Here is a 27,849-nt window from a genome sequence, read left to right as displayed (position 1 = left end):
ACCGCCCGGTGAAGATTACATTTTGTGTAGTGTTAGGCTATCACAACCCTTTTCGATTTTGAGACTTCTTTTGATACTTTCAACTGTTTATTCCGTATGTTCCCTAAAACTCGATCCTCTACCTTCAACCTGTTCTACTCAATTTTGATCTCGAGATGCAATTTTAATCTAGTTGGAACTTTGAGCCTGAAAGTGACCTTTCTATTACCTCTTCTCGGACTCGATTCTGTTCAATTCCTCTTCTCTAAACTTGCTATCTTATCTATTACTTCAACCCAAATCTTTGTTCCGTGTTATAGCTCATTATCATGCTTTGTTTAACTAAATGAGTTACTTTGTTATCTTGTCTAACTTTACTAGATATGATATCTCCTAAAAATGAAAAACACATGATTAAGTTTTGGCTCCCTTTGTTGACTATCAACTTGACTCGAGCTTGAAATCTGCTCTCAGTGAGTAAGACTTTGAGCTTCTCGAACCCTTCTTCGTGTATATAAAGGTGAGGGTGATGGTGTGTTCTGATCACCACATCCTCCCCCAACTTCGAATTTGTCCCAAATCAAAATTCAGTGATCAGAGCACATTCATCTTTCCAGTCTCGTTTGACTCATTTAAAATAGTGCGTTATAGCCCTCATCTTAATCCTATCGATGATCGGCCTCTTTCTCTTAGATGCTGATGTTTGCCATTTAATGCGTGTTACACTTATCTTTCGCTCCTCTTCTAGCCTCCAACTTCTATACCAACCTCTCGATCCAACTTTGAGTTACCCATCTTTTCATAAAGACTCCAACAAGTTTGTCTCTCATCTTTACCCACCGATATAGTCCCAATATTAACGATGTTCCCTTTTTTTTTACTGTACATTTCCTTCCTTTCTTGCTTCTCTTAGTCAAGATGATCAACTTGAACCCAGCACCTCACCCAGCCAAATTCTCTACTTGCTTCAAAGCTGGTCGTGAGTGCACTTGGATCGTATTTGAATCCTCGATCCGCCCACTTCACGACTCCTGTGATCAGTGCGCTCGTCGCCAGGTCTGTTGTGGTACGTAACATTCATCTATCCTCTTAGTTTCATCATTAGATGTGTCGTTTATATTGTTTTTTTTTCATTTGTCTTAGACTGGCCTACTCCGCCACCAACCAACGCCAACGGCAACATTCTTGTTAATGTCGTCGAAGGTAACCCTTACATACCGGGTTGCCCAAACGAAACCGATAAGGCTCGTCGCATTCGAGTTGGGTCTTGGGATTCCAAACCTGACAAGCCTCGTAACATCAAGTTACAAGAGAAGTGGCACCAGGACCTGTTCATTTGGAACAACCGAGGTAACACTCCCATCCAACCTAATGTTCCGCCACCCAAACCAGCCTCAACTTCCAAACCTCGAGCTCCACCCCCTCCACCTAAGACTCCTAAAACCCCTAACAACCCGCCACGCACCACCCGCGAAGCCTCTGTCCCCGCCATCGAGATCTTAGACACCCCGACTCCGGACAATCCCCCTGACCAACCAGTTCCTAACCAACCTACTAAGCCTGCTACTGTAGAGACCCCTGTTGTTAATGATCCTGTTATTAATATGTCTTTAGATGATGTTATAGCAGCTTTTGTTAAAAGATTTGGTAAAGACTCTGATACTAGTTGGTTTGTTGAAAAGGTGGATGAGGTTGAAGAATTAAGAAGAGTTGGTACTGCTAAACCCAAAGTTCCTAATTTTGATTCTACTATCCGTCTCACTAAATCAATGATGGATGCTTTGTATGCTCATTGGGCTGAACATGACCCTTACTCTGATGCTGAAAGTTCTGCTCGTGTGAATGTTGTTAGAAATTTTAAAAGACTTGTAGCCGAACATTTCCTTCCTTCTTCTACTACTACTCCTTCTAACTCCTCCGACAAAGGCAAAAAACGTGCCTTCAACCAAGATTGAAATCATCTTATGTTGTTTTCTAAAAAATTTCTATTCTTATCTGTACTTCTAGCACATTATTAGCCCCTTGTTGTTCTTTTTCCCGTCAAATCATTAAAACCAAAAAAATCTTATGAATAACAGTTGTAGCAGAAAAAAACTTGTTTTAGAAAAAATAGTGCATAATAAAAAAGAACCAGTTTTAATTGGAACAACTTGAGTGTGCCCCTTTTGCATTTCTTATTTTCTAGAGCCACCTCCCCCAACTTAAATGAAAACTTCCACAGTAACTTCTATTTTACTTATTTCTAACTTTTGTAAAAAAAAACTCTCCACATCCTGATCATATGACAAAACTTCTAACTTCTCTATAAAATCGTAACCGCAACGTATAAAATACTTTGATAGCAATTTCTTATTCCCGTAATTCACTAATATATCTAAAAAATCCCAAGTAACCTCTAATCTAGGCCTTGACTAAAAAAATTCACACACATCGGATTCTGTCCCGACTGTAACTCAACTAATTCGCAAGAAATATTCATGTCCAAGTATTCAATAAATGTAAGTCAAAACTAAATTTCAAAGTTGGTCCGCCTAATCAAATGCGCACTCCGTGTTCAGCTTCTAACACTAAATTCTTCAACATGCAACATAAAACTTCCCGCTTCAGTAATCACCTAATTGTCTTGTTTGTATAATCCAAAGTATCCACCACCCTCAACATTCCAACACCCCCATATAAGAAAAGAAAAGAAAGAAAAGGAAAAAATTGTGCTGTAGTAGTAACCATTTTATAATTGTATTTTGTAATTGTTATGCCACTTGATTGATTCAATTGTAACGCGCAGCCTCTCCCCAGACCCCCTACTACAGACTTGAATTGTTTGTAATGTAATTTAATTTGATAATAATTTGCTTTGATTTGATATATACACTGATATTCTAATACCCTTTCTGCCTCAAAGGGAGTTGGGATGCGCTCGTCGACTAGCAAAGCCTACACAGACACGGTGACAAAAGAATTAGGGAGGCTGGGTGACCAGAAGTGCAGAAGCAAGCAGATTTGATTAGGCCTGGCCCTCAACATACTTTTCTTGCATGTACTTGATCACGGCTTTGGGGAAAAAAGAAACCACTGTAATGTTCTTTGTGTCTAGATAATTTATGAATACCATGATCATAGAGAGTTAAGAGAAGCATGAGGAGTTCCTGAATAAAAGATACATCTCTTCTCTACAGTTGTAATATCTTCATAGGACCCTTCTTTTGAGTATTACTATTGCATTCAATTTCAAGATCCCCACAGGTAATTCTGGGTGTAAGATTTTTGGCACCTGTGGACTGTGGTGTATAAACAAGAAATGCTTCTGTAAAAAGTAGTCATCACAAAAAGTACCTTTTGAGCTCCTGTGAGATCTCATACCTGCTGAACTGCCAAGTCTGTCCCTATCTTCACCCATAGGACCAAGACAGGTTTAATGTTTCATCTACAAATACTGCAATGAAACCTTCCCTCACTCTGAAGCCTCAAAAACATATTGAACTGAAGAAATACCAGGGCAGAACTCAAGAGAGACGTGTATGGTCTCACAAAGTGTAACTCCTTGGGTGCTGATCACAAAGTACTTTTCCTGATGACTACCCTTCTTGGGAGGAAAACAGGGTCCATAAACTGCATTGGAAGTTTGTTTCAGTGCCAGATAGCTATTGTGTGCACTTTTATCCTGACATCTCATCTGAACCTACAGGTGCCATATGCCTGTGGTGATGACATCAGGAGCCAAAGAAACCTTGCAAGGTTTGAAAGTCACAACGTAAGATTCCAAAGTTCAAATGTTGAGATCCCTACCTATGGAAGACTGTATGATACAGTAAAAAATGTCCATCTGTTGTGTTTCAGTTAATAACAGGAATGACATCAATCTTCTACTGGCTTGCCAAGATTTTTGCATGCTCTGACTATACTTCCTGTCTTCATCCAAATTTCATGTATTCCTATAAAGAAAGTTTGCAGTGGTGCATTCTAATTAAAAAATCTCTCTGAAATCTTTGGATGGGATGAAAGGTGACAAACCTGGTATGGTCAAATCACAAATAGGCATGTTGAAGACACACTCTGTGTGTGTCTTTGATAACTTGTCAGTGCTATGTTTTAGGTTCCATAATTCATATTGTATCAGCCTTGTGATACCCCCTGCACATTTATAGTAGAAGAAAAACTCACATATCAAAGGAGAAATCAGGCTCATAAGTTCCATATTTCTTTTGGCAGTCCCATGCTGCACTTATGATCTTCTCACCCACAATATCATACTTAGTTTCCATGAGCTGAGCATTGTAGATTTTTGTTTCCACTTCTTTATCATCTTTTGGTATCACTATTGTCATCATGCTGATATAGCAAAAACATCTCAGCAAGATAGAGCTTGATCTTGGTGGCCAGACATCTTACATATTTTCTGGATCACACATTGAAAATACATCTTTGCCCTCCAAGGATCCTCCAGGGCCATCTTCCATGCATGGTGCCTGTTGAGAAGCATTCTTGTTAGAGATCACTACAAATTTGATGAGAAGGCATGATTCTTACCGCTCCCCTCATAATAAAAGCATGCTGTAATTTCATACATTGTGTCAGTACTTCGATCAACTCGATCTTCTTAATCAAACAAAAAAAATACTCCATACTTACTTGAAATTTGAAGATCAGAGCCAGTGATCTCAACTTCAGGTCATCAGTTAAGCCCTTCCGGATGGCCTCCTCTGAGTCTGAATTTGTCTCAAGAAATAGACTACCGTCCATGTTGATGCCACTGAGTCCCTGGGGAGTACTGATACCTGAGTGAATGACACGTTGCGCAAAGTTGGAAAGCGTCTCTTGCATGTGCTTTTGAAATTTATCCAAGCTAAAAACTATATCTTCCCACTTTTTGTGTAGGGAGAATTGGTCATCTTACTAATTTCCCTGAGACTGGAGATATTGGCTTACAATCTCGTATCTGGGCGGGTCGGGCACCAGTACATTGGATTCTGCCCAGGACCAACCACCGTCGACCGTCCTCCAAGTCAAAAGCTCTCAATCTTTGTAGGCCATTTCTCGTGTGACGCTCAAGGCCCAGACTTACAGAACACTTGTGATGATGGTCCAAGTCACCTCCATAGAATCTGCACCAAACACAGCGCCTGGGATTGCGCTCACAGAGGCTACCACCAAATCGGTGAGACAGGCAGATTGAGTCCAAAACTCTGAGGCGTCGGGAATCAAATCCATAACCTGAAAGATTGGATATTGAGGACTGCTATGATCTTACACAATTTTTTAGACTTTGACTCACCATAGATGGTGTGATATCTACATGCCAGAAGAATAGTCAGATGAGTGGACGCGGGATTTTGAAAATGGAGAACTGTCCTTACCAGAGACGACGCTCAATGCCAAGGGTATGGCTGAATATAACTGGTTGTTGATGACATTCCACCTTTTGGCAGCTATCAAGGCGTACCAAGCTTTTCCTTCCACGGGGGCACACAACTGCACATGTCTTTAAGTAGTTAATGAAAAGAGTAGGGACTCGGAAAGACTCACGTCTGAAGGATCACAAAAACTACCAATTCCACATTGAAAATTACAAGCTCCCACCTGACACGCGAATGCCTACAGGTTATTAGGTCAGTTAAGAGGAGTACTTCAGATGGAAGAGACCCACTGGTAAAGACAAACGATCTCCAGAAGGGTATCCCTTCAAGTATTCATTCATATTTAACTGTTTCCAAAGCTCAGGACTCAGGTTTCTGGATTGACATGAGTCAGTGATATTCACAAAGGCTTGAGTGGTGTTCATAGATAGGACAACACTGGTACCCTGTGCGGTCAAGTTGAGTATGAGAAATAGGTGGTGGCAAAGAGAAGTCGCAGCGCGCATAGGCATCACTTTTAGCACCAACGGAATTGAAGAAATTTGCCAACGTTGGTCATTTTTGGAGCTTATCTCCTATCACAAGGAGGAAGTTGCTATGTATTTTATCGATAGCCCCGCGCTGAAGCATATTGCAACCTTACCTTCTTACATATGTCCAATCGACAGAGTGGCAATGACGATCAGGTATAGCAGATATGCACTGTACAGATCTTTGGACTGAAGGCACGTCAGAGCGGAGTCGATACGACCTTATCATTCAATCAGGGTCGACCAGCCGAAAGATGCATCGATATCTTTCTTTGCAGGTGTCATATTTTGTAGAACTCCCGTAACATTGTTTTAGTTTCACGAGTAAGCTGGCGCGCACACAGCGGCTCTTCCGGCACCAGTTCTGCGTAGATAAAGATTCCAGACGCCCTATCCATTCCAACGTAAACGGAGTTCGCATTAAGGATCCGACTCATCAAAATCCACTCAAAATCGTCTGCATTCTGCCTACAAATACCGACTTCTTCACATGTGATTTTTGCAATGTCACCCACTGTGCACTTGTCGATCAAATATGAAGTCTGAGCTCATCACATTTGGGCATCAGAGAACGCGATAAATTTGCAACCTGCTTTGTGTGCATGGTTCAATTTGATGTGATATGTTTCAGAACACCTCAGGTGGACCCCAAAAGCGGTACTGAGGGCTCTTCAGAAAACTCTCCATGTCAGCCGTTTGAGGCATCACAATTTGAATTGTATCTTACTCGAACTCCCTGTTTTCGGATGGCTCCTTACAATTTCACTTCTATTGAGTCTTGCTGAGTTCACTTCACCTCGCCCCAAAGCTCTACACGCAGTTGTTTAGTCATGAGAAGTGGCAAATAGATTCCCAAAACAAAATCAATACACATGCTTAGCTCTGAGATTTATGAAGGTATAACCTAGATGGAGAGCTTACAGCCGTTGTGAGAACTATTGGTAAGTTTTGAGGTGATGGGTGTCGCCGAGTTTTAACTAGAGTTTAATCTGTGGTCCAAAACTCGGTTTTTTTCGATGTCACAGGCCTAAACCTTGTTTTGGCTCCTGCAATAGGCTTGTATCTCACGGTACTCATGGTCAAAAAGGAGTTTTCTTTAGTTTTTGCCAGTTTTGGATTAAATCTCGACACAACACAAAATAAAAAAAAGTTACCATTAGTTCTCACAATGGCTGTGGTGGAGAGGAGATGTCAGTTCATAGGGCATTAGATGTAGTCACAAAGGCAGAATCAGATCTTTTGACAGTTCTATTGAATGTATTGTCTTCTGCAGTTGTTTTTGAGGCTCTGTTGTGTTCACACTCAAGCTAGGAGTGTGGCCCCAAGCTTTTTGGGACCTGCACAAGATAAATTTTCTAATTATGGTGTTCAAACATGTGCAAGAAATTTGCAAAACCGATGTGCAAGATCCGTGCAAGAAATCTTGCACGGATCTTGCTTAATTAATTTTTTCACAACCCCCTGCTGTATGTATCTCATCGAGGGCAAACTGAGTCCTCGAAGCGGGGAAGCCTAGGTTCACACATAACTTTCTTAAGTCTGCAAGTTTTGTGGAAGTTCTATGCAAGATGTTTAAAAGAACTTGCACAGAACTTTCTCGCAACTTGCAAATTTCTCGCGCATGTTTGAACGCCATAAATGTACAGTAACGGTACTCAAAGTAAAAAGGTGGTTTCTGCCTAGTTGGGAAACCTAGGGAAACCTACTTGTAAAAACTAGGCACCATCCGGAAAAAGAACACTGTGCCGGTGGCCTCAATTTCTGCTCATCACCACCATCCTATCCTGCAAGGTTCAACCCCTTGGTCTCCCTCTCCAAATTCACCCACAACTCAATTTCAGAGCAAACCCTTTATCATTGACAAAATCATCTGCCTTTTCAACTACTTCAATCAATTCACCTATTCATTCCAAGCATTCAAATCAACAAATTCTAGACTGACCACCTCATTCTAGTATTGTATCTTGTCTGATTACATTCTTTTCATTTGATATACCAAATGATCATCAAGTTGAAGATGGATTTGATTTGGATCAATTGGAATTGGTTTCTGATTCTTTTAATGAAAAGTATCATCAGATTAGTCAATCTCAATAAAATCCTTCACACCCTGAATTCTTGACTGATACAATCTTAATTCTAAAGTCTTGAGAGTTGTGACTAACAATAGATTTTGGAAACAATAGATGGTTTGAAAGTTGATTGGTATGATTACTCTGTGACCCCATGCAAGTTGTGACAATTGATTGTTCTTAAAAACAATCAATTGGTCAAAGTTTTTGTGTGTTTCTTTCTTCTTTTTTGGGCATCTCTGAAATGAAATGTTTGAAGTACAATAAAACAAAGGCCTGAGTTGAGACTGCTCAGCACAATTCTGTCTTTGAGAAAGTGAGAGTTGAAACAATCAATCGTTTCAAAAACCAATTGACTGATTTCAAATCAAAAATTGTCATGATCTGGAGGTGAAAGTGGTGAGCCAATGTAAAATGAAGGAGGATAGAGAAGGATGAAGGTTGCGAGGTGGAATACACGCCCAATAGGAACTTTCCGGATGCATGAACCAGATCCAGACAGTTCTTGCCAAAAGCCAAAGGTACATATGTTTAAAGTAGAGAAAGGGTCCTCAAAGCCACCCAGCTGAGGAAAACATACTTGGAAAAAAAGTCCCCACCAAAAAAACAAAGTAGGTTCTAGGACTTGAAGTAGGCAGAAACCACCTTTTTACTTTGAGTACCGTTAATGGGTGACAAAAAGTTTACATACCTTGACTTCATATGTATTAGTGTAGCCCAGTCTATGGGTACTTTGTATCTTGAATCACTCCTCCATACCTCATCCAGATTGTCTGTGAAAATGAAGACTTGCACCCTTTCTCCCACTCGAAAGAAATCTATCATTTATATGCATGAATTCGGGATTCCTGGCACTCAAATTGCCAAGAAACTCGGCCATCCCAAGTCAACTGTCTACACAGTGATCTATAACGACCGCAAAAGACGCCAATCAACAATCTCAAAAAAGCTCGGACGACCAAAAATTTTCTCAGAACGTGATCAGCAAACCTTGAAGCAGGTGATCCAACAGGACCGACGTGCTTCGGCTGCCTGTATTGCTGGCAAGCTACCCATAAAAGCCAGTAATTCAACAATTCGATCGGAGAATCGAAAACTTGGCTTTCACTCTTGAGTTGCCATAGTCAAGCCTTATCTCAAGCGCAAACATGTTCTGAAGCGTCTTGAGTTTGCTAGAAAACACAAGGATTGGACTTACAACGATTGGAAGAAGGTCATCTGGACCGACGAATCCTCATTCGAGATTGGAAAGTCTGCAAAGAAGGTTTGGGTGTGGCGCAAACCGGGTGAAAAATACAACCAAGACTGTTTAGCCCCAAGTTTCAAGAGTGGAAGGACTTTGGTAATGATCTGGGGGGCGTTCACAGCTGAGCTTCGCTTACCAATGATAGTAATGCCAGTGGGACGTTGAACTGGAGCCGACTTTATCGATTTGGTGTATTGCCGGATTATTGAACCACTCATCACCTCACTTAACTGTCCACCAGACCTCATCTTGATGGAGGATGGAGCCCCGGTACACACAAGGAAATTGGCGAAACAATGGAGGGATGAACATTCAATTGAAAAGTTAGATTGGCCTGCAAATAGTCCAGACCTTAACCCAATTGAGAACATCTGGAACATCATGAAAAAAAATGTTTCTGAAAAGCACCAACCCAGAACAGTTCAAGAAATGCGTGAAGCACTGTATACCAAGTGGAAAGCAATCCCTCAGAGCAAGTTTCAAGCTTTAGTCGAGTCCATGCCTGACCGAATCAAGGCTGTGCTCAAAGCAAAGGGCGGACACACTCGCTGGTAAAATTCATTGTATTTTAGAGTCTACATTACATTTGTGAATCCTGAAATTCATTCATATTTACTCTGGTTAGTGGCCATCTAGACCATGTACTTCCAGGTACATGAACAGTGAGATTGAGAGCTAGATAAGCTCCTTGAGAGTTACCAATTTGGTGAGTTCTGCTACAGGTACGTAAACTTTTTGTCACCAACTTTACAGGCACCTGAAGTGAGTTTCAGGATTCTTGAATACAATATCAAAGCACACAAGAACTATGGGGGCTGGGTGATCAGAAGTGCAGAAGCAAAGCAGATTTGATTTGGCCTCAACAAACTTTTCTTACATGTATTAGATCATTGTTTTTGGGGAAAAGGAACCATTGTAAGTTCATTTGTTCCTTGATCATTTCAATCTACAAACAGGTATTTACATTCATTGTCCAGTGAGTAGAAAGGCATCACAAGTAATTTCCAAGTCCTTAACAAGTCATCACAAGCACTTTATAAGTCCTTATCAAGTCAATAAGCCAACCTTCTTTTTCTGTGACCAGAATAAGAGGGCAAGTCATTACTCCAGTACTATTTTAGGTGTAGCTTCTTTCAGGCCATGATGGATAACAATTGCACAGTGCTTGAAAATGAACCATGTATTGGAGAATACCTCTTCAGGAGGGACCAGACTAAGTGGATAGAAAGGAAACTCAGTCCCAACACCTTTGAGACACTTCAAAAGAATGGTCATGTAGGGGCAGGGTACACCAGACACTCAACATTTGATGTTACCACAAGCATCCTAATTTAAAACAAGCCACATAGCACTTACAAGAAGACACCTGGAAATAGCTACATATCATATTCCCACAACTCTTGTAAATGGAAGGGCTGTATCACATAAATTATCAAGCTTCCCAAGTCCGAACACCACTCCTTGTTGTCAATTCATCAAAACCTCAATGATTATGACATACACAACAATCCGTACTATTTGTTGCCAGACTTGCTAAACGCTGTGGTAAGCAGATTATGGTACCAATAGAGACCTCAGATATTTTTAAAATTATGATGAAACAATTATTCAAACAGGATCTCTTATTAAAGTTTCAACCCCATTTCAAATTTTACACTGAAAACCACATTAAAGTACAACCATTGATTATCAAATTTATTATTATCAACTTTTATTTATTTCATTTTAAAAGCCAAAAACTAAAGTTCAATGATTTTAATTATAGTGCACATAGGTTTTGATTTAACATTTAGATTTAGCTGTTATGCTCTTAATTCAAAATTAGAAAGATGATATGAGCAAAGTTTTGAGGGCCAAAATTTGAGATTTAAAGTCTTGAAGTGTAAAGTTTTGAAGTTTCAAAAAATGCAGTTATGAACAATTAGATGCATCAAGTCCTATGATAAAGCAAGTTGTAGGCTTGCATAGATTTGAGCAAGCGGGGTGCAAGGCTAGACACAGACGTACAGACCACAGGTCTAAAACAGGTCCATAGTGGACCCGTCTGTATTTTAGCATTAAATTTACACTAAATCACCTAGTTACCACACCCATAGTGGGTTCTCTGATTCTATCACAACAGGATCATAGATTATTGTCAAGCAAGACTGAATCATCCTCAGATCAAATTAATATCTATTAAGGGGTGTCAAGTTTGACTTTTTTGCACTTTTTACAATAGAAAACTTGTCCCGCTGTAGCATAGATTTAATCAAACTAGTGAAGATGTGGGCATGCCTGCAACAGCTTTATTAGGTGACCAATCAAGTTTGTTAAATGTATGCAGCAGGTGCCCAAAGGCACGACGGCACCTGCGTAATTCCATGAAAAAGGAAATAAGGCAAACAGAGCTCAGGTGAACTCGGTACCGGCGGCACATGGTACCGAGTCAAACCACAATGAGATTCCCCCCAACGGAAACAAAAACATTCAAGGAAAGAAAAACCTAATTCTTTCCTAAGAATTCCCTTTTCCATTCACTCACATCAAGAATTAATCAATACCCGCGAAGAACGTGGTAAGAGAATCATCATTTCTTCTTAAAGATTTTTCTTGATTAGAAACCAGATACATATACCAACACACTTTACATTATTAGAAGTATAACAATAATATTATCAAATTGGAGAATTGAATAAACTAAGCGAAAAAATTATACAAGAATATTACAAGAAATCATCCAAAACACAGTAGTCATTATTTCCTAGTCGGTCAACTCAACCAAATTATGTCTAGTTCGAACTTACCGTCAGGACAAGAAGGCCTTCCACCAAGAGCACCTACTCCAAATCAAGAGTCGGTCAAGAGTCGAACTAGAAAAGGGAAGAAGAACGAATCAACTAATACGGTAGAAGAGGGAGAGAAGACTGAACATCAAGGAAAAGGACAAGACGATAATCAAGGAAAGTTGAACGATACCTTGAAACGAAACCCAAAAGATCAACCTCCGGAAAACTTAAATGAAGACACCGAAAGAAACGATGGAGATCATATGAATTTAAGTGAAGCTGATAATAGAAACATAACAGGATTAGGTTAGTATTCATTTGAATAAGTTTCCTATAAATTTCTTTTTATATTTGTGATCAACGATTACCAAGGACAAAATACAATCAGCCGCTTTAAATTCTTCACCTACTTCTTGAATTTCTCTCACCCCCCCCTACTTATTCTAAATACTACCCCCCCCTCTCTTTCACTATCCTTCTACTCCTCATTCCCGCCAACTCTTTCAACTGTATTCGGTCAAATGATACAATCCTGGAATCCTGGAAATTCTGTATCTACGAAACATCGTAATATCCACGATTGATCAGAAACCAGGGTGCAGCGATACCTGAGATCGACCAAATCCTAGTGTGGCTTGAATGTGATTAGTAGTCAGTGTGACCAAAAATAAACCAAAAATAAAATACCAGTGTGGCCAGTAACAAAATGACGTATGAATTTCCAGTGTGGCCTTGTCGTGAATAAGACCTGTGTTATACGTTTTCAAAACAAAAGGAAAGAGTTAAAAATAACATCCAAAAAAAAAAAAAAAAAAGAGAAGTGTTCTTGAACGGAAGGAATAGTTTTAAATAACACCTCCAATGTAGACTGATGAAACTTTGTGAACATAAAAAAAAAAAAAAAAAAGAGATTGTGATGACTTACGAGACTGGCTCCTTTACTGTTTTATGTGTTCGTGTAACCAGGTCCTGAAGATGAAAATATGGCCGAGCCCGTTCACATTGAACATGGTCATGCCAAGTGGTTGCAAAACATCAGAGAATCCTTCGAGAGAGATATCGGTCAATATCGAGTTTTTAGGGAGGAATATCAGTTCTGGTGCCAGAAAGAAGAAACGGAACCTAGAGATATTGGGATGATGGATTATATGTATAAAGAGAAGCCACAAACCGTAGAAAATCAAGTAGATGCGGTTAAAGAAAAAGAGAAGTCAAAATCGAAGATTGAAACAAATACAAAGATGACTATAGGAAGTTTACCGACCAATAACATGACAGGCCTATCCCAGTACTTCCACGATATCATGATAAATAAAAATGTCCACATGCCAGTTTCGATTTTCGACCCAACTTGGATTATCCAAGATTCCCGCTTTATGAAAACCCGATCAGCAAAGACCAGCTGCTCAACAAATATTGTCTCTTATGTTGGGTTGCCCTATATAAACGAGTACAGACTGACACCTATGCAATGGTCGACTCGTTTTGATTTAATGATAAAATACCAAGCTGAAAAATACGATATACTAGATTCTCAAAAAGATTCACCTATTGCTCCTCGTTTGAAGATTCATAAAGAGAATGTTTTAGCCATCCAAGCCAAATGTTACGGTAAATGGACGCCAGCAATGAGGTATGATATAGCTCACCGTCGTAATTGTTGGGAGAATAGACTACCGGATGGTTCGATGGCAGATGTTGGGACTTTAAATGAAGAGTTGGCAGACCAAGCAAAAGAAGACGCAAAGCATTTCAGTGATTACAAATATATCGACAACCCTTATGCCTTTGGGAACGTAATGCAACATATCAGCCCGATAAACGGTGAAACTTACCCTGAACACGCGTCCTGGGACTCCAATAACGCCTTGGTCGATACTCAAGCTGAGATGTTGACGGGTAGGAGTCTGTTGTCAATTAATAATCAACCCGTAACGCAACCGTTAACCAGAGCTGCACAATTGGGAAAGGTACCAGGTAATGGATTTAAAGGAAGACACTACAACCCGCTCTTTGATCGCACGAGTCACCTATTTAACCCCAATATGACGAACACACCTTCCTACTACCATCCGACACCTTATTCTCACTCTAACCAACCTTTCCAATCGAATTACTTTAATGAATCCTTTCAGAACCCTAGAGGAGGTCGTGGAGGTGGCCGAGGTAGCGGTCAAAGGGGAGGTAGAGGCTTTGGAACTAGTCAAGGAGGTGGTAGTCGTCCTGCGATAGGTCCGGGTAGTTTTGATAAAGCAGCAGCTGCAAGCGGTAGCAGAGGGGCTGATAAGAGTGGTAGTGGTACCGGACCTAATACAACGTGAGTTAAAGCTGGTAAAAGAACAACATTAAAAAAAAAAAAAAAGTTTTGTAATGAGAAAATATTCCCATGCTCAATGAAAAATGTATGGAGACTTGTCATTACGTACACTTTACTTTCCAAAAACTTCTTTCAAATATTTCTCTTTATCATCCAAAAAAAAAAAATGTTATGTTGAGTCTGGCTGGGTGACTTACGGGTTGTGACTGATTAAAATGTGTTGTTGTTCTGTTTCCAATATGAACTATATGTTGTTCCATTTAAAGTAATGAACAACATGATCGTCCTGTGTTAAGACCTACCGAAACCCAAGAGCCTTGCCCATTAACACACACAGTGGACGAGACGTACGAAGTGGACGATCCTGATTCATTAAAGAACTGGCCATCTTTGGTGAAGAACGAGATGAACCTGAATGAATGGAAGTCCCTGCTAAACTCATGTGGGTTGATGGACAAGTGGGGAAAGGTGAGGCGAGGACTCAATGAGGGATTTGACCAAGGCATCCCGAGCCACACATGGGAAGACCTGAAATGGTTCACGCCGGATAATCACAAGTCAGCCTTAGCAGTTCAGGACAAGATAATGAAAAATTTGTACAAAGAAAGGAAGATGGGGAGGATTTTTGGTCCTTTTACTCACACAGAAGTCTTTAAGCGCCTTGGTTTCTTTCGTTCTAACCCAATGGGTAGTGTAACAAACAATGACGGTTCATTACGTATGATCAATGACCTGTCTTACCCCCGGACGAAAGTCGAATCAAAGAAAAAGAGGAAAACGTTGATAGAAGTCAAAGACGACGAGAGCTCTGAAGACGAAGAAGCAAACTTACATTTGGATGCAGCTGCGAAATGGATAAAATCAACACGTTATGAACTGGAAGATGACAATATACCTTCTGTGAATTCCTTTGTAGACAAGGATGACTTTGCAACAACATGGGATGACTTCCATGTCGTCGACGACTATTTCAAAGCCAATTTAAAGAAGAAGATTCTATTAGCCATTGTTGATTGGCTAAAGGCATACCGTCAAGGGTCGACAGCAATACACCAATGGAGATATCTTACGATCAAAGATTTCAAAGGTTATATTTGGATTGATACGCGTATACCCTTTGGAGGTGTTGCCGGTTGCGGTACGTTCGGTTGGATGGCGGACGCATGGAAGGAGATTATCATGTCATTATTTAAAGTGCGAAGAGTCTTTCGATGGGTCGATGATAATATGTTTGTGAAACTGGAAGGTGACTCACTTAATATGATCGACATAATATCAGTGAGTGAGGGTTTAGGCGTACAATCCAACGGAGAGAAATTCTGTGATTGGAACATAGAACAAAAGTACTTAGGATTTGTGTGGAATGGCGAAGATAAATCAGTTCGCCTACCAGAAGAAAAGAAAACAGAGAGGATAGAGAAAATAAGAGACCTACTCAAACCATCTCGGAGATGCTCTAAGAAAGAAGTTGAGAAAATTGTAGGACAACTTAGTCACTTAATTTATTTATTCCCTATGATGCGATGTTACCTATGGAATCTTTACTGGTGGGATAAGTCATGGTACAACCATAGCGCATTAAGAGAAGTTCCGGATGGGGCGAAAGAAGAGTTGCAAGAGTGGTTGAGGAGTTTAGAGGGTTTCGACAGGCTGGTGTTTAAAGAGGTTGCCGATCCGACAGAAATCGGATGGGTTGGCAACGCAAGTACTGGGTACGGGATCGGAGTGTTGCTAGGAGATAGACGGCTGGAAAACTGAAGGAATTACACAAGGCTGTCAGAAGCGTGACATCGCTTGGTTGGAGACAGTGGCAGTGAGAATTGGCTTACTCATGCTCAAACAACTGCTACCGACCACCGATCGTTGTTTCTTGGTTTATACGGATAACACGACTACGGAGTCTACAATCAAAAAATATAAATCGAAACATAAACTGGTCAATGAAGAGTGGAAGAAGATCCAGAGAATACTTACACGATTAAACTGTTCTATCTTTGCGAAGCGTGTGGCCTCTGGGGAGAACGACGCCGACAAGTTATCGAGAGGCCTAGCAGTTGAAAAAGATTACCAGAAAGAAGTTAGAATTGATTTACCGAGCGATCTAGTTAAATTACTGAGAAGAGACCACTGAAAATGATGACGAATGAAAAAAAGGTAATTAACTTTTTGAAGAATGTTGAAGGGTAAGTGTAATGCTACTTGAATGAGAGCGCTCGGTAACTAAATTGTTGATATGTTTTTCTTTTGATGATCCTCGAGAAGGGTTGTAGATTGGAGAGAAGACCAAGTAAAGTCTAGATTATTAAAAGGAAGCTGGTCACAATCGACGCTGCAAAATTATAGCACAGCGGTAGCAAAATTAGAACGATTCGGAGAAGCGAGAAAATTGAAACGAGAAGATCTGTTACCTTTGAGTCAAGATTTACTATGGGAGTTCATCGTATGGGGTGGGAAAGAGTATGATGTCGACTTGGAAGATGATGAGATAATAGAGCAGATGAAAGATAGTCACAAGGTTACAGCCGATACTCTGATTAAGTATATATCAGGAATAAGGTCATGGCACCTCTTCCATAACTTACCATTCCCGTCCGAAAATGATAAGGTTTCTAAGTTGCTGTTGAAGGCCTCATCTATAGCTGACGCCAAAATCAAGGCGGCGAATCATACAGTACGTAAACCTGTCAAACTGCGACATCTGGCCGAGTTAGTCTTAGATCTAGAAAACAGTGGTAAGAAGGAGCGCCTGGCGTTAGCAATTGCACTGATGGCCTTTTGGGGAATGGCCAGGTTGGGTGAATTAGTATCAGATGACAAGGATAAGACGTTGATATGATTACGGGATGCGATTTACTCACCGGATCACTCTTACATGAAGATAGCGATTTACGATGCTAAAACTGCTAAACCAGGAGAGATCCAGTACTTACACCTTTGTCGGATACCATCAAAGTTGTGCCCAGTGAAAGCTTTGGAGAACGTGTTGCTTGAAAATTGTACGACCGACTTAACAGAACGGTTATTGGCATATACTGACGGGAAAGGGAAGCGATTGACACTAACAAAGACCGTGACACTAAACATATTCAAACGGGTATGGGCGAAGAATCATCGTGATCATCAGCTTTCGGGTCACTCCTTTAGGATAGGAGGGGCGACTTTCAAGTGGAATGATAAGCAGCCTCTGGAAAAGATAGTCGAGGCAGGGCGTTGGGAGTCGAAGGCGTACCAGTTGTACCTTCAAAAGTATACAGAAGGTGATATTATCGACGCCAAGGTGATCTGGGACTGGATGAAGATAGAAATACCGACGGTGGGTACGGAGAGGAGTCAGACTGAGTAGAGTTGAGTTATGACGTCTAGATAATATAAGTGTTGTGTCCTCTTCTCTTTGCCTGTTGTGGAAGTCGACCGTTTCTTGTGATGAGGAAAGGGAATATGGTATGAGAAAAGTAGCGAAACGTTATGAGATCTAGAGTTATGTGAGTTACATTTGGGTTTTAAAAAAAAAAAAAAAGGTCAGCGATCAGATGATACGGGGGTGACTCGGCCTCTGATTGGGAGGAGAGTAAAGAAGGTACAAGCCTCGAGACGTACCAAAGTAGGCTCTCCGCAGGCTCCAGACGATACGTCCCGAGAAGTGGTAGCAGAGAGCCTACCTCGTTAGAACACCTGCGGCCCTCAGGCCCCCCCCAAACACGTGATGAGGCTTTGATAAATCAGAGCCTCAGAACTTAAGGTCTTTTGATTAGGTAGTGCTTAGCAGATAGGAAAGACTTGTAAAATTAAGTATAGAAATGAGAAACATAATAAAATACAAGAATAAGTGAGATTAAAAATAAAAGTAAATAAATGAAGAAAGAAAAATCCACCCTAAGAAGAAATGTGAGACTCCGGTTGATGGAACTTGTTTTTGCCTTGAACACTCAAATTCAATGGCATCTTGAGTAAAAGTAGGCAGAGAGGACTGAGTGAAAAAGGTAAAAGTCCTGACAGCCTCATAGACATAAATTGACTATGAATCACTCAAAGTTTTACCCTTAGCCTTAGTCAAAATTGGTGGGGAGAAACCACTGCCATGTTGCTTATACAGTAGGTATATACATGGATTGTAATCACACAAAAGCAGATATTGATACTGTAATGTGAGAGGAGACATATAATTGGTTGTGTGAGGAAGGTCCAGAGTTTGAAAACTGTACTAATATTATCTTGCCAAAGCGTGAACTCTTAAACATACAAATAAGTGTGAGAACAACTGAAGCAGACAAGTTGTCGTGGGTGAATCCCAAGGCTAGATGTCCAGGGTCAATAAAATTGCCTGATTATAATCCAGCAGCCTGAGAGGTGGCTAGCAGTCACAAATTATCAGGAAATCTGATACTAAAAAATTGACAAATATGAAACTAATATAGGTGAGCCAGACTTGTGAGAGTATTGCCAACATCAAGCACCAAACAAGTAAACCAAAAAATACCCTTGGGATCCACCTTCATCACAGCCAAATGAAATCATAAAAATAGGGTAAACCTGAAGAAAGAATATATTAATGTGACTGGATAATTCTTCAAAGACAAAAACACAATGAAAACTGCCAAAAACACAAAAAAATCCCCACTCCAAACAACATAAACAAACAGTACTTAGGGATAAAATGGGTGGGTGGGTGGACAAGGTGATTCCCGGTGAAATAGAACAGGAGAATTGAGCAGGAATATGCAGATAAGAGAGGGATGTATTGGTTGGGAGTTGAAAATTATTGAAAGCACATTTTGATAACTGAATGACATGTGAGTTGCTGATATCAAGATGTGGTGAAAGGTACACAAAGGTAAAGAGGATAGGTACAATAAATAGTTATACAGAGTGTTCATCAGTCAGAGGTCAAAGTAAACCAAGACGGAAACAAAGACACCAGACAGGAGACAGAGCACTGATTGCAGTTGCTAAAAGAGTTCCCACAGAAATCACCATGTTGGTATCCTTGTAGCACGTCGACGTGCACACACGGAGAGTTTTGAAAAAAAACAGAAAGCTGTTTGGTAGGCTTTAGACTGAGATCGGTGCCGAGCACCCTTTGTGAATGACAATTTGACAAAAGAATTTGTGGGATCCTTTGTCAGCAGTTGGGGTCAACTGAGTGCCAACGTCCCAGTTGACAAAGGGAAGACATGCCTATTGTGGAGGCCTTTTTAATGGGTCTTTCAAGTAAGTATTGAAAGTATTTGGTGTGTGCACGTCGACGTGCTACACGGATACAGACACGGTGAATGTATTACAAGAGCCAGATTTGGTATAATTAGGTGTTAAGTGAGGTGGATGGTTAATTTAGAAGCTGTTGAATATATATAACATTTTGATGGGCATGATGATGGGGATCAAATTGTGTGGGATACATCACCTTTTTATAGGGATGGAAAGCAGGAGTAAGAGGATTGGAAAACACAACTTTTGAAGCAGGCTTTCAAAAGGTGACTACATATCAAAGATTGAAGGTCTCTCAAACAAAGGAGGGAATCCCAATAAAGCAAAGGAAGTTTACTCCCAAAAAACTTGACAAAAGAGACTCTCAGAGAAAGCACCCACACAACTGAGTAAAGAAACAAAAACAAATTAAGACCGAAAGCAGAACGTCCACAACACAACAAGAAAAGGTATGTACATTGTTTTGTTTCAGAAGCACAGTTAATGACCAACAGAGCCAAAAGGAATCTTTCTGATTACAATTGAAACAAAAACATGGATATCAAACGCAGCAATAGAAGCACAAAATAATCACTACCTGAACTCAAAAAGAAAATCCAAAGCAGGTGAAAAGTAGAAGGCACAACTGTGAACCAAACTTTAACAGACAAACCAAAGTTGTAAAGGAACAAAAGTGACCTGATGTGGCCTTAACCGGGACAGAAGATGGTGTAGTATTTAAAGCTCAACAAGAGCTTTACAACACCTAAGAAGGGATAATCTACTATGTGTAATATAGTAGAAGTTGCCTAAAGACTGCCTTTTTCAAAGAAACCAGCACAAGGGCACTTGCTGACCACTTTGTGATAACAGAGAAAAAGATAAAGGCACCAGAGAAATAAAGCAATACTTGTTGTGAAGTATTATTCCCAGATTTTAAGCGCAAAAGTCCACACACTATGTTATTACTAGCAATACTTGTGTTAAGTATTATTCCCAAATTGACTTATAGTCTTTAACACACATAAATAAATTTCTCCTTGCTTTGAAGGGGCGGATTTAAGTGATCTTAGTACAAATATAGTAAAACATGATGATTTATAACACTACAACAAAGATATAAGATGCAGAAAAGGGAACAACAATCCCAAAATCATCAAGGAGTACTTATATCCACATGTAACATCCTTTAAAATAGTCAACAGCCTCAAAAACCAGCCAAATCCGCCTAAAGAACCCTAAAAACCATGTAATGACGCAATGTAATGATCTTATTACTATTGTTGGATGTAATTTTCACAGCCAAAAATGATCAATGATGCAATTATTTAATGCACAGCACTTCTTAAGATGAATACAGGTGATTTTTTCCTTGTAAACTAGCTGCAAACCAATTTTTGAGATTACGAATTTTTTCAGATGGGGTCCAATTTTGAACTACTATAGTGCATCTTGTAGCCCTCGTGATACTGATCATTTATGACACACATATGACCTATTTCTGATGAGTGATGAGTAAGATATTGAGTTGTGAGGTTAAGGTTTTTGGTGTTACATCTTGACTTGTGACTGTAGATTCGAGATTCACACCAATTTTGTATTTCCCTTATACCTTTTTACATACACCTCCGTTACTAATGGTTGAAAGTTTGTAAAATATGTAATCCACGCTTCTGCGTTGAATGAGCTATCTACCAACCTAATCTGACGTCATTTGACATATGTAATTAGCGGAAAACCTTCATTTTTCACAAAATTCACCCATTTTCTTCACTTTTCACAGCTACTACTCTCTTTTCCTTGCTCATGTAATATGACATCATCTTCTATAACCTTAAAAATCCCGGAAAATCCTGTTGGCAACCTTAATTTCCACTATTACCACCATTACATATGTAAACTACACGTATAACCCTTGTTTACCATCCTTGAAAAAGTATCTTTCTGCTGATAACTTCTGTTTTTCCTTATCAACCTCCAAGATTAAAATTGTTGCTGTATAATAAAATTTTGTTCTTTCATATTCTAACCCTAACAAACCCATAACTTAATGATTAATACCCTAAAAACCATTTTCCAGCTTTTACACCTATATTTTCAAATTTTTCTTTTTCTTTTTCTGTCTTTTTGTAATAACTTTGTAAGTAAACTATGATGATCTCAAGAATATAATTGAAATAAGATGACATGATCTTGAGTTAATAATTACACATAAGCCTCTAACACAGTGCCTGTTGAATGTGTCCTTGACGTCGAGGTCACAGTGCTATCTACAGATTCACTCGCAATTGGATCGTTTCCAAACAATATTTGTTCAGCCGACTGAGGATAATGGCTTATACAGTCAATGCTTAGCCTTTGACTGAAACTCAACACCTACTGAGTAATATGGGGCTTAAGGGTCTTGATGGACATGAAGGCTCATGAAGGTGTAAACAACATAGGCAAACTCATTCAGACTTCCACCAGTTGGTAACACATATACTCCCTTCCGTTTGAGTCAAGGGAGATCAATATCTCGAGTCCAAGGAGTACTAGTCATCATCTAGATCTGGGGACTCTAGACTATCGGGTCAGTTGCTTTGAAGAGAGTCGATAGTAATCTACGGTCCATATTTGAAGCATCATTGAAGGAATTATTTCTTGTTGACTTGGGATGAAGATAAGCCATCTCAGATGCCGTACGCTTAATCGCAATCTACGCAGATGCTCCAGAGATTGGATCCAGAACCCAACCATCGCCGCTTGAACTGATAGGTTTACCTTGATGCGGACACTACTCGTGCCTGGCCGTAACTGAGTTATCTGGTTTCCAAGGCACGACTCGACGAGGGCCTTCAGATATGAAGAAGTTTGTTTTTTCGCGGCAAGAAGACCCGGGGTTTTCAGGTTCAAATCACATCATGACCTTGGTTCCAAAGGTCAATTTGATATTTGAAAGACGCAAAGTGGTCGGCAGCCCCTTCGCTTATACCACTGCATATTGACATGTTGCTCTGCTCTTCTGCCTTGTCCTGACCGTCAGTCATGATTTATTGTAAGGCTTCTGCATTTATGAACCAACCTCTCCACAACTTTGAACTCAAACTTGAGTTAGAATCGAACTTGAAATTGAGTTGGCAGTGAGGAGTTTGGCTTCGAGTCCCTGACGGTAGGTGAGCGCTCAGGGAGAAGGAGCTGAATGGCTTTGACTAAGGACAAAGGGAATATCATTCACCTCTGAGCAAAATCTCCCCTTTGTTCGTGTGTCTCAGGAATCTGTGTTACAGATAATGCTTTCGTGTGAACGAAATGTGAACAAAACTACATACAAGCTGTGACCTTGACGTCAAGGACGCATTCAACGGGCACTGTGTAAGAGCTTCAATTGATCTGAAAACTTCCATTTTGGATTTTCTACTACACTGAAGTTTTCTAATAATTTGATAAAGTAATAATGATTCATTTTCTTGATTGATCCCATAAGGAGATCACCACAACGGTTGGACTGAACTCATGCAAGTTGCTTGTGCGTTTTTATATTTTAGATCTCACAAAAATGTGACAAGTTTTATGTATCCCCTCTTTATGAAGCGTAAACAATTTATGTTTACAACATGTGATCAAAGAGCTCACCTTGACCATTTTGCTTTTGGATACAGTGGCTTTGATAGTGGATGCAAGGACAACCTTGCATACTTTTACCAGAAGTTTCCACATCACCAGGTGGATGATCAAGGCAAAGATTGAAAAATCTCAATTGTGGTGTACCAGTAGTTATATGACCATGGGTAAGTTTTTTTGAGTTATAACATAACAACCAAATTAAAGCTTGAAGAGGATATACCACTAAAATAACATGTAGTAATAAGGGGTGTCAAGTTTGAATTGTTACAACAAAAAAACTATGAGACGGGAAAGTTTTTATGTTTTAACTGTAGAAAAACTTTCCCGAGTGTTTATCATCGCTTGTAAACCACAATCAAGGCTTTTTTACTTTTTTGCCTAGATCTTCCACACGGTAATGAGAAAACTGCTGGTAAGAGGATGCAAGGTTGTCCTTGCATCCACTATCTAGCACACCTTTTTCCAAGAGTGAAACGGTCAAATTTAAGTCTTCAAAGCTATGTTGTAAACTTATCTGTTTACGTTTATGTGAGAACGGGATACATAAAACTTTCCCGTTCTTGTAAATTTTGCGTAAATTTATGATATGACGGCAAAGTTTTTTACGGTTTTTACCATAAAAAAAATTGAACTTGACACCCCTTAATTTCTATAGACTGCTCTTCTAAAACCTACAATAAAAGAACCTTATTAGAGGAGTACTGATACACAACTTTTAAAGGAAATATAACCATTTAATTTACTCAAGTACACATGTCAAGGTATTAATGTATAATACTCAACACTCAAGCACCAACAAAGAGAAGTACAGTCGTTTTCAAAAAGCTTGCCCGAATTTGCCCGCAAAACTCGAGCAATTTGGCGGTGAATCTGCAGCAAGCTTTTTGCAAACGACTGTAAGTGCCCAATTCTATTACTAGCCTCAACTCTTAAATAGTATTATTCCTGCAGATATAAAGAGGAAAAAGAGAACCCCACACCAAAACAAAGTGCACAGGTATATATATTTACCTCTTTAAAAATTTTACATGTCATTTCACAGCCTCACAACCTCCTAATTTTGACAAAGATCCTACTCCAATTCTTTCCTTGTGATATTCAACTCCATTAGTCAGACTTTTCAAATTTATAGAAAGTCCGCTGTCACTGTGGATGCTCTTATCAACACGCAAACCCCGCCTTGGCGCACCACGGTTTGAGGCAGCGGGGACAGCACTGGGATCTACCCCAGTGGGAACACAGCCTCATCGCAGCGCTATCCCAGCAAGTCAAATCCAATGTGAGATAGCGGAGCAATAAAACGGGGCTCAGCGCGCCGCTGTCCACCTGACGGCGGCCTTTTTGGTAGGCAAAATCAGCCTTGAAAACAAATTTTTGAAAGGCACAAAGTAATATTATTCATTTATTTCATAGAATAGAGCTATCAGCATAGAAAACATATGTAAATGATAAGCATTTAATTTTCAATCCACAATTTCAATCACCTGTTTTTTTTGTTTTTAGCCTGCTCAGATGTGTATGTATTGACATACTTGATTGCATCACTGTAATCACCACCGGGGTCTATACCATCCTTGGTCCACTCGCGTGAACAGACAGACTGGGTGATGGTGGCAGGAACAAGGCCTGCACAATCCTGTGAGCACACATCTGCTGCACCCAAGAAAACTTGTTCCGCAGCGCAAGTCGTACCAGAAACAGCGAGGTAGTCCCTTGCCAACTTGGCAAGGACTGGGAATACGGCTTTGTTGGCCTGTTATAATTCATAAGAAGGATGAGTTAGTGTTAATAGATTCGATCTTGCAAAAGATGAATGAAAGATAAAGAAAAACTTACTTCCCACCAATCTAGCGCAGTCTTGGTTTTGTCAGATTCACGCTGACCTGCTAAGTAAGAGTCGAGTTCTCCTTCTTGAGCCGTTTGTACAGGACTACTATTGGTAAATTCATTAAAGTCATCGTCGTCCTCAGCAGTTACCTTTGGAGTATTGGTTGGCAAAGCTAATTGTGGTGGTTGCTTGGCATTTTCCAATGCAGAATCCAACTTTTTGGTAAGTAATGCCTTTGCCTTATCATGTTGATCTGGATAAAACTTGAGGAAAAAGACAAGTCGGTATCAAGGGTGCAACACGGTTGCAAGAATCAACGTCTGGCATTCCAGAGCCTTGTCCAAGTAAAGTTGTAACTGATCTAACATCACTCTGATCATGTCCTTGAGGGGTATCATCTTTGATTTGGCACAAGCTTCGGTAAGGGCTGTTATGATTTAATTGTATGCGACCAGAACCATGGCACCAGATGTAAAATCCCCCTCCATACGTTTGGTGCCGATGGAGAATATCTATCATGACATACAGTCAGTTTTGAAAGCGAGTTTGATTCAAATAAAGCAGAGGACAAACCTCCAATATGTTGTTGAGGGCCTCGATTGCTTACCATTCATCCGCATGAATAATTTTCCCCTTGAAAAATCGAGTCTTCTTTTGATCAGCTGATAGCATCTTGTTAACTACATGAGGACGTGAAACAAAAGCGTGAGCCAATATCAATACTATGTAAATATTAAACTCACATCTTGTGCAGTGCACATGCGAGTGCGTGAATCATATATGACGTTCCAGCAAATGCCATAACCTGCAATTGGGGTCTGGTGGTCCAATCCCGCTTGTTTACAAAGTGCTCTGAATTCCTGACGACGCGAGTGAGATCCAGTGATCTTCCTACTGACAAAGTCAACCTAATGCAGCAAATTGGTCAATATTTGAAAGTGAAATGTAAAGGACTGAGGAAACTAAATCATCTACTTACCTTTTCAATGGCTGATGCAAAGATATTTCCCAAATGCTTAGCAGCTACATCTGTAGCTGATGAGCAAAGGGTTTCTTCTGTTTCTTGAGGACCTTCGTCGCTCGCGCCCAAAGGTTCTTCATCCTCATAGTTGTCGGATTCAATATCTACCTCTTCTTCTCTGTCATTTATCTGGAAGGTAGGAATGGGAATAGCAACATTTGCATTGGTGGTTGGCTTCGAATGGCCAGATTGGATGGAAAGGGCCTTCAGGCCAGCTCGAACGACCAATGCCAGCTTATGGCAATAGCACCTGGCGTGCATATTGCCACTGCTCCAATTCACCGACTTTTCAGCTGCTGAAAACATCACCTCCATCTCGAGGGCCATAGTGAAGTTGTTTGACCCCAAGTCGGTGGTCTGACCTAGAACATAGATATATAATGTGCGTCAGCTAGATTGTTAGTTAATAATAAGAATAAGAACAGATCAAATACTTATCTTGGCGTGAAGATTGTGTTGAATGAGGTATTGGGCCACTGGTCGGGCCAAAAGGATACCATAATGGTTCCAAGCAACCATCTTGAGGGTCAATAAGACTTTACAGTACTTGAAGTTCAAGTTGATGTAGCATGCGATCAATGCAATGAAAGCATATTGGTTGCCATGTGTATTCCATACATCGTGGACCAGCCATATGCAACTGGTGTTTGCCTGGTAATAGTATTCAATAACTAGTAAGTGATTGAATACTATGATGAAGTAAGGATGGAATGCAAATGAATGAAACCCTTACCTTTACTTGACATAAAACCTCAGAGCAAAGTGATTGGTAAAACTTCTTTGCAGTCTGCGCTGCCCAGGTTGGTGATCTCATATCGGCTGAAGTATTGGCCAGCTTGAAGGCGCTTTGAAGCATCACATCGGAAAACCTTTGCCATGCAAGAGCATGGCAAATTACCCAAATTACCAAGATGATGTTGAGAATTTCGACGGTGAAAGAAGGTCGGTCCAGGAAATCTTGCATCACTTTCCCGCTGGCTGATTTCATTTTGATTGCTTTTTGAAGTTGTTGATAAGTTGGAGGAAGTTTCAAGCCCAACTTGATGGATTTCTTACGGCCCGGGCACGGTTGTCAAGCTTTATCACCGTCGTGATGCCGTTATAGGTTGTCATTTGATTTCACACCACGAGTATACCATTCATTGCACCAGTTACACGGGTAGTATTGTTTGAACGGCCCCGTCTGGTATTATAAAATTAAGAAAATGGAGGTATAACCAAAAGAAGAAATCAAAAAGTTAAACAAAGAATGATTACAATAAAAATTTGATAACAAAGTCGTGAAAAACATTGGAACACCTACCTTGTTCCCTTTGTGCTTTGGAACTCCAAAGTATTCAAGAAGTTCCATAACATCAGCCTTCTTACCTGGGCGAGACTCTTTTTCATCTTCTCCCGACGAATCTTGGTCTACATCCACCACTGTAGGTACATCTTGACTTTGAGTCACCTGAAATATGCCATTCAAAGAGCAATATGATAAATCGATAATGAGAAGTGATAACTATTAAAGAAGAACAAGACATCTAGAAAGGTAAACTTACATTTTTTGGATGTGTTTTCTTTTTCTTACTGACTGTCGTACTAATACTATTACTGTCGGCGTCACTAGTACCTTCTTCCCAAATTCGCTTCTTCAATAATGGTTGAACTTGACTGGAAGTCAAATTCGAAATGGGTGACTCATTTGTATTCGAAGTTGTACCAGTAGGACGAGTTGAAGGGGAGCCGTGCTCTCTGGTGATACGGCGTCGTGAATCTGAACCAGTAATAGTGTCAGCCCTGAGTACTAAACCAGAGTACCAATGGGCGACGTATTATAATAAAAACCTTAAAAAATAGCAATTACAACTCAAGGCTCAGTTTCAAGAGTCAAGTTACATATGATTTAGCATATGTAACATGTGCAGAACTTAAATCAAAGGGTGTGAACATACATAACTT

General features: G+C 40.1%; 4 protein-coding genes across 4 annotated transcripts; 2 read left to right on the top strand and 2 right to left on the bottom strand.

The window, feature by feature from the left end:
- Positions 1–897: 897 nt before the first annotated feature.
- Positions 898–1,934, top strand: MELLADRAFT_95947 (uncharacterized protein; the record flags this gene model as incomplete). Its single annotated transcript, XM_007407212.1, has 2 exons — positions 898–1,045; positions 1,123–1,934. 2 exons carry the CDS (start codon positions 898–900, stop codon positions 1,932–1,934), a joined length of 960 nt encoding a protein of 319 aa, XP_007407274.1.
- A 2,430-nt stretch (positions 1,935–4,364) lies between these two features.
- On the bottom strand, positions 4,365–5,758 carry MELLADRAFT_95946 (uncharacterized protein; the record flags this gene model as incomplete). Its single annotated transcript, XM_007407129.1, has 9 exons — positions 4,365–4,445; positions 4,507–4,530; positions 4,609–4,842; positions 4,906–4,975; positions 5,042–5,190; positions 5,252–5,268; positions 5,334–5,448; positions 5,503–5,571; positions 5,624–5,758. 9 exons carry the CDS (start codon positions 5,756–5,758, stop codon positions 4,365–4,367), a joined length of 894 nt encoding a protein of 297 aa, XP_007407191.1.
- A 7,684-nt stretch (positions 5,759–13,442) lies between these two features.
- Positions 13,443–14,270, top strand: MELLADRAFT_95945 (uncharacterized protein; the record flags this gene model as incomplete). Its single annotated transcript, XM_007407213.1, has 1 exon — positions 13,443–14,270. The coding sequence occupies one exon, from the start codon at positions 13,443–13,445 to the stop codon at positions 14,268–14,270; it is 828 nt and encodes a 275-aa protein (XP_007407275.1).
- Positions 14,271–27,094: 12,824 nt separating this feature from the next.
- On the bottom strand, positions 27,095–27,592 carry MELLADRAFT_95943 (uncharacterized protein; the record flags this gene model as incomplete). Its single annotated transcript, XM_007407128.1, has 3 exons — positions 27,095–27,355; positions 27,450–27,523; positions 27,589–27,592. The coding sequence occupies 3 exons, from the start codon at positions 27,590–27,592 to the stop codon at positions 27,095–27,097; spliced, it is 339 nt and encodes a 112-aa protein (XP_007407190.1).
- Positions 27,593–27,849: the final 257 nt, after the last annotated feature.

This window comes from Melampsora larici-populina (assembly GCF_000204055.1).
Source record: "Melampsora larici-populina 98AG31 unplaced genomic scaffold MELLAscaffold_8, whole genome shotgun sequence".
NCBI lineage: Eukaryota > Fungi > Basidiomycota > Pucciniomycetes > Pucciniales > Melampsoraceae > Melampsora > Melampsora laricis-populina.
Note: the sequence above shows the minus strand (reverse complement) of the source record. Positions and strands in the feature narration are given on the sequence as shown.